The 15,082-nt window shown below is 44.1% G+C and overlaps 1 protein-coding gene across 3 annotated transcripts in view; it reads left to right on the forward strand.

Annotated features, from left to right (window-relative positions):
- STARD13 (StAR related lipid transfer domain containing 13) overlaps nucleotides 1-6,906 on the forward strand; it is a 138,745-nt gene extending 131,839 nt beyond the window's left edge. For all 3 annotated transcript variants that reach the window (XM_088522218.1, XM_010220805.2, XM_010220806.2), the window contains exons 12-14: nucleotides 566-783; nucleotides 4,837-5,013; nucleotides 5,370-6,906. In XM_088522218.1, the coding sequence (XP_088378344.1) occupies nucleotides 566-783; nucleotides 4,837-5,013; nucleotides 5,370-5,487 (513 nt within the window). In that variant the 3' untranslated portion in view covers nucleotides 5,488-6,906. The remainder of the gene's footprint in view (nucleotides 1-565; nucleotides 784-4,836; nucleotides 5,014-5,369) is intronic.
- Nucleotides 6,907-15,082: the final 8,176 nt, after the last annotated feature.

Consider the following 15,082-nt stretch of genomic DNA (forward strand, 5'->3'; position numbering starts at 1 on the left):
GATGTCCCTGCTGGAGCAGGGGGTTGGACTAGATGGTCTCTAGAGGTCCCTTCCAGCCTCAACCATTCAGTGATTCTGCTTCTCCATGTTTTGTTCTTCAACTAACTGGCACAGTCAATGCTCATTCCCAGATAGCACATCAGATTGCCCGAGATGGTAACCTTCTTTTGGCCCTGGGTTGCAGTGTCTCCACTCATCTGCTGTTACTTCACATATTCCTCACTATGCTTGGGGTCTTTGGCCTTGAGACAGTGTCTTTCATACCAGAAATGCTATAGCAGCTCCTCTGACACTATGGGACCCAGTCCAAATCCTGGCTGGTGTGAGAGCAGAAGTAATATATCACTTCAGTTTTCCATCAAAGACTAGCATCTGTGTGTTTTTAGATACAAAACAGCAGCAAATGTAGCAATAATACTGAAGAATAGCAAGGAAATATGTATTCTCTATAACTTCACGTCTTACACTGAAGTCAAGTGTTCATTCCAAGATTTTGTCCTCAGTTATCCTCCACAGAGCACATGCTTATAAATCATGAGGTTTTATGTTTGTTGATTTACTTTAGGTTGGGGATGGGAACCCCCTACGGCTCTGGAAAGCTTCTGTGGAAGTGGAAGCTCCCCCATCGGTTGTCCTGAACCGAGTGCTGAGGGAGCGGCACGTCTGGGATGAGGACTTCTTGCAGTGGAAGATTGTCGAGAGCCTGGACAAGCAGACAGAAGTTTACCAGTACGTTCTGAACAGCATGGCACCTCATCCCGTCCGAGACTTCGTGGTTCTAAGGTAAGCTGAAGGCACTTCTCCAACATTTTTGCTTCCTGCAGTGCTTATAAGAGAGATCTGTTCTCATCTCATTTCAGCCTTAGTGTCCATATAATTGTACTTAGAGAGCTTTACTTCTGGGCAGCAGTGTTTATTTCTTAGACTGAATTAAAATTGTACACCTAGAGCATGCTGACCTTTTTTTCTGGTATAATTTGAGCAGCACATACTCCTGAGGCCATAAATATCATTTATTCCTTAGAACAGATGTCTGATAATAGCTGCTGTTCTCTTAGCTTTGTTTGTTGTCAAAACAGTGCAAATAGAGCCCAGTTGTTTTTTATCCTGCTTTTGCTGCTCTCTGGGGAATGTTTGATGCTTAAGAGCCAAATGTTTAGTTCAGAAAATGGTGATGCTTTTAAGCCAAGGTTGTTATGTGGTCACAGTATAAGTATATTTTATTATAAGTATATTATATTTGCAGTCAGAATATTGCTAGACAAAGGAATGCTAAATGCTTTTGCTAATGTAAAAATCCTACTGTGGAAATGAAGAGAAAGAGATATTAGATATTTATTCTGACTGTCTACCGGGTGATGAGATCTCTCAAATGCAGCTGTGGATTCCCACTTCAGCCCCAGCTCGACCGTTTTCTATGAGCCCATGTAGAATGGACAAAGAAAACTCCTCCAGCCTTTGAAGCCCTCGCCTCTTGCTTGCTAGGAGAGATAGTGGAGCTGCTGAAATATCTCACTCCCAATGAAGTCAACCCTGTAGTTATATATTTCAGGATGGTTTTGTGCATTTCCATGCTTGGTCTCTGCTTTCTTTGATTGAAAGGATGAGCCAGACATATAATAAGCACTTTTGACAAAGAAAACAGCCCAGTGAGTCAGAATTGTATTAGAGGGAACAAAGATTACAGGTAAAAGACAAAGTCGGTAAAATATAATAGCAGATCCCTCTTGTGAACTTCATTTTTTTTTTTTACAGAATAATAGCATTTAGACATAGATGGAATAGGAATTACTGGAACTCTTGGGGAAGCTTTTTAAAATATTTCCTTATAATCTGAAAACACTGGTCCTTGCATTCCACTCTGGGTTTTTATTGTTGTTGTTCTTTTTGCTTGCTCACTGTATACTGGACTAAATTAATTTATTTTTAAAATGAATTTCTCATATAATATGATTGATTTATAATAATAATAATATTGATCAATTTGACCTGCTGCATAGCACCAAGAAGATTGTCTGAGAGCAGTGGGAGGGTTCCAAGGACCATAATTCTGCCTTCTTATTTGGCACTGAACTCACTATTAGGTTTCATGGCATTTTATGTTCTTTAAAGACCCGCTGTGCAATCACATCAGTTATAGAAAAATCTTGCTGTCAGGTTCTCATTCTTTTCACTAACCCAGGCAGAATGACCCCCAAGGACTGAAATATATGTCATAAAACAAAATCCTGGTGGGTTATTAAGGGCTGAAAACAGCCATGGGGCAAATCTGACAGGTCCTGTTGTTTACCTCTCTTAATTTATATTATTAAGTCTAGAGCAAGGTTAGCCAGTGATATCCCAGTCAATTTGATGCGTTATGATGGTGGGAAGTGAACGGTGAAGTTATCATTCCCTTCTGGGGATATGAATAAATATATTTTAATACACAGCAGTTCTCTCTGTATAGCTGTTGGGCTGTCAAATAATACACTCCTGGTTGATCTTTCTCAATGGAGCATCACAGAAAAGTGATCGAAATCCCTAGAGGAGACTGGAAGGGTGAGAGGACAGGGGAGGACCCTGTTTTGTCTATGTGGGACCTGGAGCAATTTGCAGCTGCCCTGCAGAAGCATAACTTTTCATAAAGGATTCCTCTGGCATTAATGTGAAATACTGTAGCATCCTGGCGATGTCATGGCATTTCTGCTACTGCGTGATACTTAACGAAGTGACTGGCCTAAACCTGTATAACCACGAATAGGAATTGTAAGTTTGCTATGACCTCTGATATGGATGGTTCTCCAGCTCCTGAAAGACCCAATAAATTGCTGCCGAGGTGCCAAAATGACAGTCATAGCAAAGCAGAGAAGATGGTCACTGGGCAGTAAGTGGTTCAGCAGCTCGTAATATATCTGAGGTGTGACTTCCCACCAACCTTTAAACTCACCGTCCATAAGTTTCACGTCCAGAGATAGCTCAGCATTTTTATTAGTGCACATACATAAAACATTCTGATATTAGTGTTTTTCTGTATGTTCTTGATTAGCAGCTGCACATGAGTAATAGCTGCAAGACAGAATTTCATATGCAAAATGCAGAATGTAAAAATATCTGCTGAAACCGAAACTTCACAGTCCTTGAAAGCAGCTTATCTGCCAAAGCATGATCCTTTGCAAAGTAACAGAGTCCCTGTGTCAGACAATCCACAGAAAGATGATACACATCATCTTCAGTGAGAATTTATCATAGACTATCGTGAGATTTAAGTCCAACATTATTCCAGCAGCTTGCCAAACAGGAAACATGCAAAGACACTAGAATATGTAGAAAATGATAGTAGAATAAAAAAAAAGGTGTTAATTGCAGGTCTCTTGAACAATAAAAATCTTCTGCAGGATGCCAGAGAGACTAGAAACTTGGGGTAGAAAAAAAAGTGAAATGACTGACTGTACTCAAAATAAAAATATATCTTAACTGACCAATGCAAAACCTGACTGCTTGTGAAAAGAAATACCTCGGGAGTAAGAAAACAACTCTATGTCACTGGCTAACTGACAGATATGGTGACATGCTCATGAAATTTCAGATATAGTACTCGTTCCCAAGTCAAGCTAATGGTTGTGTAATGCTGGGGAGGGAAAATATGCTTCTGTGCTCTAGAAAATTCTACTCTTCCTCCTGTAAGGGGAGGAAAAAAAAAAAACAACACCATAAACCATACATCCTGGAGGGGGAAGAGGTACGAAAGCCTATGATTGTGTTAGAATGAACTGCAAAAGCATGTGGGTTTGAAAGCTGGAGTTTGAAAGGAGGAGACCCTTTCTAGTGTGTCAGGGAGAAGTGAAGCAAAGGACAGCCCTGGTGTTGGGGGTGTCTGGGTGACCAGTCCTTCCAGGACAGCTGGCAAGAAAGCTGGTCCAGATATTTGCTGTACAGCAAACGAAAACCCATGGTAAGAAAGCAGGCCACAGCAACACGAGCAGTCACCTGGAGAGCCTTTGCTGGGTGGCTGGAGCTCCCTTTATGTCCTTTCCAAACTTGGTGGATATGGGCCATTTCCTACCCGAAAGGATTACAATGTTGTTGAAGTGATGCTCTATGCCAGCCACTTAACTGACCTACAGTATTCCCAGGCCTCTCCTGACTCTGGAAACAGAGTTATCTAATAATGTTTCACTGGTAAGACACATGGAATCTTCAACTCTCATCCAGGAAAATAAGGTGCATAGCAAAGTCCTTCCTGAGTCACCCCTGAAGGTCTGAGCGCCCAGGGCTGTTCTGGATATGGATTCATACCCTGCTGTACAAGTGAGAACTTCTCAAACTGTTAAAGTTAATATATTTACAGGAGCGAGTCTAGCTCTGAAAACCAAACTCACTTAGTTTCTGTGGCCTCATTTGAGCAATAGTCCCAGCCACTTTGTGACACAAAACTCCTCCAGGAACTTCTAGGGCAGTTCAGGGACATCATAGGCAACAACTCCATAGGAAAAAAAAAAAATCAATAGATTTCCCCCTGAAAACTGCCAGATTTCCTACCCTCTCCTGGAGGGCTATTCCAGTGTTTCATGGCATTATACCTCCAGCAGTTGCTAGCCTACAGTCTTGTCCATTTTGTATTGTGATCTTATGCCAACACTGTGTTTTAATTTCAACAAGTTCCTTCTCCCGCTCTTACCTTCTTCCCTGCTTGTATTTATAGGCAATATTCTCTCAGTAGCCGTCTGATATGTGGCTTTCCAGCCTTAAGGTGATAAGCAAACTAACAAACTGCAGCTTTGACTTAGGTTGTTATTCAAGTACTCCAAAAAGCCTCGTTGTTAAAGCCAGTCTGTGTTGACTGTGTCGCTGCAGAACATGGAGGACCGACTTGCCAAAGGGGATGTGTATGCTGGTGGCCATCTCTGTGGAGCATCAAGAGGCCCCTCTCATGGGAGGCGTGCGAGCCATCGTGATGGACTCCCAGTACCTAATCGAGCCATGTGGCTCAGGAAAAGCCAGGCTGACCCATATCTGCAGAATCGACCTAAAGTAAGTGTCCCATCTGCAGAATCAGGGGCGCATTCACCAGGGCAAAAATCTCCAGCTCAGGGTGGGGAGGTGTCAGGAGCAGAAACATGCTTAGTGCAGCTTCACCTCTTTGAAGGGAGAATTTCTTCAATCTTTTATATCCACCAAGCTCTGGCCAGCACTGTTAAGATGCTGTGGTCATAGAAATAAAATCTGGTTACTTGATTTCTGCCAAGGCGACCGCAGAGCCAAGTGTTCCAAGTTCCCAGCACCACCATGGGCAGGAAGGGATAGGAGGCATGACAGGACCATTCCTGTGGAGCATTTTTTCTTGGGTTTTTGGGTTTCTTAACAACTGTGTCCTTTCATTCCTTCAGAGGACATTCCCCAGAGTGGTACAACAAGGGCTTTGGACATCTGTGTGCAGCAGAAGTGGCCAGGATCAGAAACTCCTTTCAGCCTCTGATTGCCGAGGGACCAGAAACGAAAATCTGAGGAAGTGTTCCTGGAAGTGTGTGAGCGTAAATCAGGGTATGACAGAGCAGAAGGACTTACAGCAAAGACCTTATTTCAAGCTACCTGCAATGGAAATCTGATTAGACCTAGGTCTGAACAAAGGTGAAACAGAAGTTTTATAGGAAAGTTCATTTATTGTGGAGACTTCACCTCTCCTCATCACAGCCTTCCTGCATTAATTTCAGTTATTGAAGTAAGCGTTTTTTCAAAGAGATTTTATCGTTATTACCTTTTAAAAATTATTACTGTTACTTGTGTGTTACATAACTCTGGTATTTAAAGGCTTCTAAGAAGCATATTTTAATTGTAAATAAATTATGTACAGTATGTATATATCTATATTGTATCTATATATATATGTATATGTATATGTATAAATTAATTATTTTGTATATAATTCAGTGCATTATAGAAGAAATCACCTGCATCAGTTGGACCTTAAATGAATCTGTCATTTGTTCCTTAGTGTGACACTGCTATATAAGCTGTGTTTACTATTATCACAGGGCTACCAGACATGTGATAACAGAAACACCTGTTTTAAATTTGTTACGTGTTTGTGTATGCTACGAGGAGGTACCTGCAAATAGATGTAGGAAGAATTAAAAGAACTAAGGAGGAGAGAGATTACTGTACGTTTAAAAATGAAGAATGGATCAGTATCACCAAGCAAAATAAAAGGAAAGGTAACCAAGGTAGACATACTGAAAGCCATTTCTAATCAGCTGAAAAAGGTTTGTGACTGTTAGTACAAGGTGGTGAGATCTTACCTGTTGCCTTAATTAATGATGTATTTGCCACTAGAGAACCTCACTATCTGCAGTGTTCAACATAACTTCTTGTTCTTAGCAAATGCAAGATAACACTGCATGTACTGAGGTGGCCTCAGGTGACCTCCCTGTCTGCAGGCAAACTGGTAGGTTATTAAGCTGTAAATCTTTTGTTCAGCATTTTGTTCAGTAAGTGGCTCTATGCTGTGCTTTCCTTCTTCCATACAGATGGCTAATTATTAAGAAACTCTAAAGCGGATATTTTCCACTCCCAGTGACCACAGAGATGTGCAGATAAATATCCTGCCCTTTTTTATACTATTGCTATAAAATATCTAAACTTTTTAAAGCTTTTAAACACCTCTCAGATTTAAAATATGAAATGCAGACTATGCTTGGGAAGATCACTTTTGTAATACCAGCGAGCATTTACATGTTGTATTGCACTGATCTGCACAAACCTGCCTCTGGCAGTACTGGTGGGAGCAGGATCAGCCCCGTCTATGAGGAGTAAGAGCCATTTATGTTCATTACATCATTTCCTTTTCAGGGACCTGTTATCTGCTAATGTAAAATGCTTTAAAAGTAATAATAGCAATTTGTTGGCGCTCCCTTTGAGACAGGGTTCCATTTTGTTTTTAGCTAATCTAAGACCCAACATGGAGTCATGTCTGTGAGTCAGTAGAAGTGCAAGGGAGGGTTAACGCTCTTCTTCGTTAGCCGTGTGTGCTCACTTGGGTGTTATTTATTGCTGCGGGGAGCAGCTGAGTCGCTCACTGCCAGGGTTGCAGCTCAGTCCTTCCAGCGAAACCCACTGAGGTTTGGGATGAGGTCAGCTCAAAGAGAGGCCTTTCCCACGCGAAGCCACAGGGCCTTGTGCCCTGCTCGGTGCGAGAGCCGCTGTGGGGCCCGGAGCGGCTCACGGGCTGAGGGAGGTTGGGTGCCAAGGTGCAAGCAGTGCCCGCTTTCGAGCATTTACGTGATGACAACTGACGTGGTGGGAGAGCTCTGGGGCACCGGCAGGCCCAGGAGGTCTGGGTCCTCCTGGGAGGTCCGCACAGCTCCAGGGGCAGGAGCTGTGGGGCCGGGGGCGAGCTCTGCCATGACTCCCAACACGGGCACCTCCTCCCTCGGCCCGTAGCCATGGCAGCGGGTTTCGCATGGAGGCAGGATGAGCGGCTGCTTCCCAAACCATGAGCAGTTAGAGCCCTTCTGCCACGTTAGTTTGCATAAATGTATAGCAGAGAGCCTCAGGATTAATGGAGACAGCAATTGCCTGGCACTAAGCAATTCCTTAGGTTAGTGAAGGGAAAACATGGGCAGTGGTGACTCAGCTGGAAGGGACCCTGTGCCACGTGCCATGGCTCACAAGGTAGCTTTGCGCTCTAACATTGCTGAATCTGCATCATGCACTTCTACCAGCTCCAAGCCATGCGCCAACGAAATAACATTTCCTTTAACATGTACCGCATGCCACCTCTACCGTTCAGCTGCCACAGTATTTTGTATTGTTACGTTGCCATTGAGAATACGTTATGACACTTACATTTTTTAAATGCTATACTCATATCAATACCTCATATTTTTACCTCATCTGTTGGTATCAGTCATTAGTTGTAAATAAATATTGGCAGAGTTAAATAAATTTGCATACACTAAAGAATCACGTTATGTCTTCATTTCATCCGTTGCTGCAAGGAACAAACATGGTGCTTCTGAGCCCTTGCTTTTTTATTACAAGCCGCTGCATGCCAAGCTGTTCTGCTATGGGACAAGAGCTTCCTGAAGAATACGTGTGAGGAATATATGTTCTAAAGAAGCCAGTAAGTTAGGATGGCCAACTTGAGAAAGGCAAACTCAGTCCTCCAGCAGCTTAGATGCCTGACTCCCCCTGGATTTCAACCTTGTTTCTGCACCTGCTTTCTTGTCAGAAATAAGTCTAGATTTACAGGAGTTGTATGAATGGCTGGGCTCACCTCATGAGACCTTAGCCACCCCAAGCCCATCCAACCACTGAAGAAGGGAAAAAGACTCAACAGTAGGATAACAGTTCGTGTGGTCTATTTATCACATATTTACAGATCAAATGATTTTCCCTTTGAAGTACTAAAAAAAAAAAGGTGTCTTCTTAGAAAACAGCATACTGAGCAGGGAGCCAGCTCGTAGGCGCTGCCAAGAAGAGACTAAGCCTTTTTGTGCCACCATACATGGAAAAGTAAATATTTAATTTCAGTCTGAAAGGAAGTACTTTTTTCCCCCCCCCAATTTCCTGCTACAGCAGAGATGAACATCTTAAGTCCTTTATTGCTTGCAACAAAGTATAGTAGGTGATGTGCTCTCACTCCCACCTCTCCCTCCAGCAGCTATCTCAAGACAAACAAACTGTCCTAGCACTAACAACACTGGTGTTTCCACTCCTAGTATTGCAGTGTAGTGTGGATAATGTTGAGTTCTCAGGCACCCATACATCGTGTAACCCCAGCAGAAGTTGTAAACACTCTGCTGTCAGATGCATTTGCTCTGCTCAACCAGCGTCAGCGTTGGAGGGTCTTCGCAACCCTAAGAAGTGTTGTTCTTAAAAATGGCAGGTACCTGTTAGACAAGGATATTGCACAGGATGTACACACTGAAACAACAGTGAGATGAAAATATTGGGAGAAATATGGAAAAGACTGATAGAGCCTGCAAATCAAATGGGAGAGGTTGAAAAATTATATTATCACTCTAGCTCAAGAGTGACATGGAAAAGCTGGTGAGCAAATACAGGCCTTGCAGTGCTTATATGGCATGAACAACCCACACTCCCTGGGGATTTAGCATGTCCACATCATGGTCTCCTTGCCAGATGAGCTGCACAAGGGCTTCGTTTAGTGACTGCTAGAACAAGCAGCTCATATTGTTACACCTGAAATTGGACCAAGACCAGAAATGTAGGGTGTTGGGCCCCACATCCAGAACACGGTGAGTGTTTGCACTCTGCTAAAATACACATTTAAACTGTGAGTCCCAATACTCTCAACATCATGGGTTACTCACATGTAGTATGCAGATAGCAAAAACGTTACCCCCAAATGTAATGAATGCAGAGCAGGTCTATACGTAGCAGTTCTAGTCTGTCTCTCTTCAGTGTGTACAAACTCAACTCAGCAAATGTATAAATGCATGGAAGTCAGGGACTAATACCAAACTGAACAATGTATCTGGGTTAATGAGTAAACGGTCAGGAAAATACAACGACATTACCGATAACTGTGTGACTATCTTTTATAGGCTGATGTTGGGAAAGATTACACACATTCCCAGATACACTTCCCAATCTGTGAAAAGATGGTAGTAAAAACAGTGGTGGGTGATTCACCTTGGACGCGAAGGAGGAGAAATGCACTGAATTTGCTGCTTACTGGGGAAGGAAGCTATAAAATGAGGTTAGACCAGATACTATCAGGACTCCAAGGTGAAATGAGGATTTGCTGAAGAGGAAAGGAACCCACATCCCAGCGTCTCTCTATGCTTCTGACTAAAAGACCAGCGTCTTTTGCATGAAAAATAACCTAGACGCTTATCTCCTTCCATCCCCTCTGATCCTGAAATGAGTTTGTATCCTCTACCCAGCAAGAAGATGCCCTGCTTAGCTACATGGAGCTTCACAGACATTTTTTATTTTTTTAATCAAAGTATTTAATCCAGCAAATTGGTGTTAGGGAAACTAAACCGCATCCATCTAAAACTGCAGACTCCGCTCTTCTTTTCCACCTGCTTGACACAGCTCAAGCACAGGCACATTGCTGAAACACAGCACCAGCACTTGCACAGAGAGGCTTTGCAATTGCTTAAAGTTTATGGGAGCAAGTTAGCCATGTGGGCACCTGTTCCTCCCCCGAACCATGTCAGGCCCACTCCAGAGTCATGTTGGAACAAGCCCTTTTTCTTGAGAGGTTGCATATCAAATTATACATTTATTTATTAAATAAATGTGGCAACCACAGGTGGCTGACCAGGCAACAGAAACTCTACCAGCAGCATCTGCTCACCAGAAGTAACCGCCCCACCGCGTGTGCCAAACAGATGCTGGCTGGGGGCTCCTTGCGCTCAGCCCAACAACCAGCAACTAAAATAAATAAAATAAAATGAAATGAAATGAAATAAAATAAAATAAAATAATTTAGGATGAGAGAGGCAGGAGGTGGGTTTCTGGGGAGATGATCCTGGGTCTGTGGGAAGTGTTGGAGGTTTCTGGAACACTGTAGTTGGTGCATGAGGACACCAGGATTGGGAGGGGACAGAAAAGCAAGACTCGTTTGCTGCCTCAGTTATGGCAGCCCTCAAGCCAGGCAGAAATCTCTAGAATTTAGGCTATTCATCTTGCACACACCCCAGCTCCCTTTATTACACACTGTGGAGGTGTAACAACTAACAGGAACCATGAGCTAATGGAACTTAGCAAGCAATTGGTCTCTTTCTTCTTTGAAAACTATTTTCTCTGTATTATTCTTGTAGCTATTTTGGTGAGCAAACATCTGAGTATTTGGTATGAAAGTGAATCACCATCTGCTCCTCCATGTTCTATTCTTCAACTAACTGACACAGCCAGTGCTCATTTCCAGATAGCACATCAGATGATTGCACATCAGAAATCAGAATTGCACATCCCAGATAGTGCACCAGAAATAAAATAAAATAAAATAAAATAAAATAAAATAAAATAAAATAAAATAAAATAAAATAAAATAAAAATAAAATAAAGTAAAATAAAATAAAATAAAATAAGAGTCTTTTTTCCCCAGACTCACTTGTTCTAGAGATATTCCAGACTCACCACAGGGCCTAGCTGGAAGCAAGCAGTGTGACTATAAACAGCCGTATCCCCTCCATGGTTAACATTGTCACCCAACAAGCCCCACCAGGAGAACACCGCCGCTCTTAGTGCTGACCTCCCTGGCCTCGAAGCGGCTGCAGGCTTTTGCCTAGTGTCTGCCTGCTCTGAGGGGGACACTTCAGTTTTAGGCCTATAAAGAGCAAGCACAAGCCCTGCTGTGTGGCTTTCAGTCCCTCAAGAGTCACGTCCCTTTTCTCCAGGTCAGGGAAACAAAAGGATCACTGAAGTCTTGACCCTTTTCTGGCCCAAAAGCATTGTGCTCATCACAGCTTTTGCAGCTTTGTAAAGCTCAGCAAAGCCTGATTTGGGAAAATCTCCATTTTCTAGGGAGAAAATAGCTGCATTTGGAGAAGTCTGTTGAGCAGCTCAGCTGTGCAGGAAGCCAGGTCCTGCTGCACCATCACAACTTTGAAAGCTGTACCTCTACGCAGGGTGACGTCTTACCTGCTTCTTAGGGAGCCTGGTACTTCTGCTTAGTCACAGCAGGAGATGGGCTTTGTTTGTTTGTTTGTTTGTTTCTCCTCTGCAAGAAAGGGAGCGCTGCTGGTAGAGGCCTTGGTGTGACAGGTTTGAGAGCAGCAGGTAGACTGACCAACCCACCCACTAACTGACCAACCCACTCATCAACCAACCAACGGGCCATCTCACCCACCAACCTACCAAACCAACCAAGCAACCCACCAGCCAACCTAACCTCCAGCTGACCCACCAACCAACCAACCCACCCACCCACCAAACTACTAACCTTCCCATCAGCCAACCAACCCACACACCAACCAACCAATTCGCCCACCAACCAACCAACCCACTGCCTGTCCCACACACTTGCCAGCTGGGTGAAGAATAGTGCATCTCCAGCTCTGCCCAATGCAACCAGGTCAGATCTGACTCAGGGGCATCTCTGAGGAGCAAGGCTGCCAAAACTGGCTGCTCAGGAAAACCTGACACCACGAAAGAGGATACAAACTTGCTTTGCTCAGTGTCTCTAATGTAACAGAGCCAGGTGGGGTTGTCCTTCAGTTGTCTTGTACGGTTGGTTCTCTAAGTCCTTGGAAGAGATGCCCCAGATTTGTAAACAACTGAAGAATGACACACAGCTCACCGCTGAAAACACGAGGACAGCATGGAAAAGTTTGATGTTGTTATCAACACAAGTAAAAATAATTGTTGCAAATAATGAAAAATTAAGTGGGTAATACTGGGTTAAACTGAAGTGTTCCAGTTTGGTCTTCTTGGACAAACTGCTCCAGTATTCCAGCATTTTGTGCCACAGGAAACTTTTTTCAGCCATTGCTTGCATTTATCAGAAAAGAGATACAGTTATTGCTTCTCCTTTTTTTTTTTTTTTTCCAAATAATTAAGTAATTTAATCTTTTAAGTGCCTCTGAGATCACTTGCTGTAATTAAAGACAGAAGACGAATGACTGAAGCACAGGAGCACTGGAGGACTTTAAAAATGAATATGTCCTTGACTGTCTCTTGTGCATTTATATAATGATTATCCTGCATTCATATGACAAAACAGACACAAGGAGAATTTAATAAAAGCTTGGTTGCTTTTTTTTTTTTTTCCTTCTAATGCAGTAATAACACGTCACCAGCTGGAGCAATGTGCAGGTGAACATCAAGTAGGGGCAACCAGGTGTTGCCCAGTGCAGGAACTGCAACCAGGAGGTACAAGGAGCAAGGACAAGCTCCAGTCACATCTCCTGCAGCAATGTGACTGATCAGTGTGTTACAAATGTGTCAAAAATTCACAAACATCCTCTAGGGTGGACGTAAAGGCTCAGTTAGTGCTGAGAAAGGCAGTTGCCACACCGTCTTCTCGCTTTACGGGCATTTATATTCTCAGCTTTTGAGGGAAAAACAAATCCTAATGAGGTAGTGTTACCACAGAGTAGTAACTCTAAGCAAAAAAGATTCATAAGGGCTATAACCAAATTTTATCTTCTGAACAAACTATGCAACCTGGCTTGCCTGTGTCATATCTTAGCATTTCAATCCCCGCTTCATAGTCCCTCGCCCAAAGAGGGAATTCGAACCAGGCACGGAGCTGGGATGGCCCAGGGGCTGCAGTGCTGCTCATGCTCCCTCCCTGCTCCCTCAAGGCACGAGCCTCCCGAACCTGCAGGTCTTCCCTATGGCCAGGTTGCAAAACCTGGTCACTCATAGGAGAAAAAAGAGGTTCCTGGGCCGTGGGGGTTTGCTGCCGTGGCCCTGCGAGTTTCAGCTCTGCACCAAGCGCTTCGCAGCGCCTGGGGCGCACAGGAGGCCGGGCAAGAGGCGGCTGCTTCTGCTTTGCCTCCTCTGCAGCTGCCTCCCGGCCGGGGCAGTTTCCAGCTCTGCTTCTCCTCAGGACGAGCCTGCTGCTCCCTCACCATTTTTTTTCCGGAGCCACATTTGCCCTGGCCGCTCTTTTCCATTGGAGGCAGCTCAGGCTCTGCACAGCCCACCGGGAGGGCTGGGAAGGCTCTGCCCCATGTCCTTTCCCCTGTACCTATCAGCCATAAAAATCACGACAGCAGAGGAGTGCTAAAAAAATCATCCTTCTTCCCCCCTACCAAAAAAAAAAAAAAAAAAAAAAACAAGCTTTTTGTGCTATTCACTCCCTTCTTTCAGCGAGGAAGAAATTCCCTTTAATAGAAAAGAGCTTAAGCAGGAACTGATAGGAACTTGCAGCATTTGGAAAGCACCTTTGCTGTCCCTCCTGCACTTTTGCTCCCTGAAACGGTGACACTGATCACTCCTGTGCCCAGTGCCCCTCTGCACCTCGGGGGATCGTCATCCAGGATCTCCGGCACGGGGAGACCCGGAGAGGGGGGACTGGGCAGTGCCGCTTCCCCCTGCAGTGATCTGAGCAACTCTGGAGACGAGAACAAGCCTTTCCACCTGCAGCAAAATTCACCGTGTAGCAGCTTTATCGATAAAGGGGCAAACAGGAAGAGTGCAGGCACTTTTCAGATTACATCCTCTTTTAAAAATTGTTGTTCTTTTGACAAAGACTATTGAATGTCCAATCCAGGGCCCCCCGCCTGCCATGGGACTGTGCTCTCCGGGTGAGGAGCTCACATGTCTTCCTGCGCCTCCGGCTTCCCGGCTTTTCCGGCTCTGACTTTCCCCCTGGCTTCTCTCTACTTCTGTGGCCTCTTTTGCCTCTCTCCTTCACAAACACACAAAGCATCACAAAATAATAGCCAGCAAAATGTCACCACCCACAAGTGTCTTGGCTGCAGACTGCTATTATTCCAACTTTCTGATTTCTTAACGAATTTAACTTTCCTAGAGCTTTCTGACACAGACCACAGTGCTCTTGTCCAACCCAGGAAACAAAATGAAAGTCTCTGATATATCAGACTCTGCCAGTTTCATCTCACCTTATTATTTCTTTTTAATCTTTTAGAAGGGCGGCAAGGGGGAGGTTTAACCAGCCAGCACCAAGCAAACCTTGCAGTGGCTGGTAAGGGTGCTCTGGCAATCCAGGAGCAGCATGAAAGGCAGGAACAGCTTTTCCCTTTCTTTTCCTTGCCCTCTCGGCTCAGCTCTGTCCAGCTGCAGCAGGAACAAGCCGAACTTCCTGAGCTGAAGCCGAAACAGCCCCTACCTCTGCCACCCCCTCCTCAATATGGGTGTTGCAGACAGCAGCAACAGAGAGTTCCCCGAGTGACTCAAAAGCAAAATAGCAAAGCACAAGAAAAAGTGAATCATGGTTGGGTGCTTAAAGGTTTTCACCCGTGTGTGGACCCTGTCTGACTCATCTTTTTCTTTCCTTTCTGCTCCCACTGTTTTTAACCCCGACATTCACTTTCCTTAGGTTGTTTAATAAATATGCCACAAAGTGGCTGCTTAGTGCCACAACTATGCTGACAAAATCCTAGCAAGCTGTGATTAACTTTACTGTAAGAGAAGAGCTGTAAAATTCATTGCTATA

The sequence above is a fragment of the Tinamus guttatus genome, unplaced genomic scaffold (assembly GCF_059628265.1).
Source record: "Tinamus guttatus ecotype Peru unplaced genomic scaffold, ASM5962826v1 Tinamus_guttatus_pri_ptg000150l, whole genome shotgun sequence".
Classification (NCBI taxonomy): Eukaryota; Metazoa; Chordata; class Aves; order Tinamiformes; family Tinamidae; genus Tinamus; species Tinamus guttatus.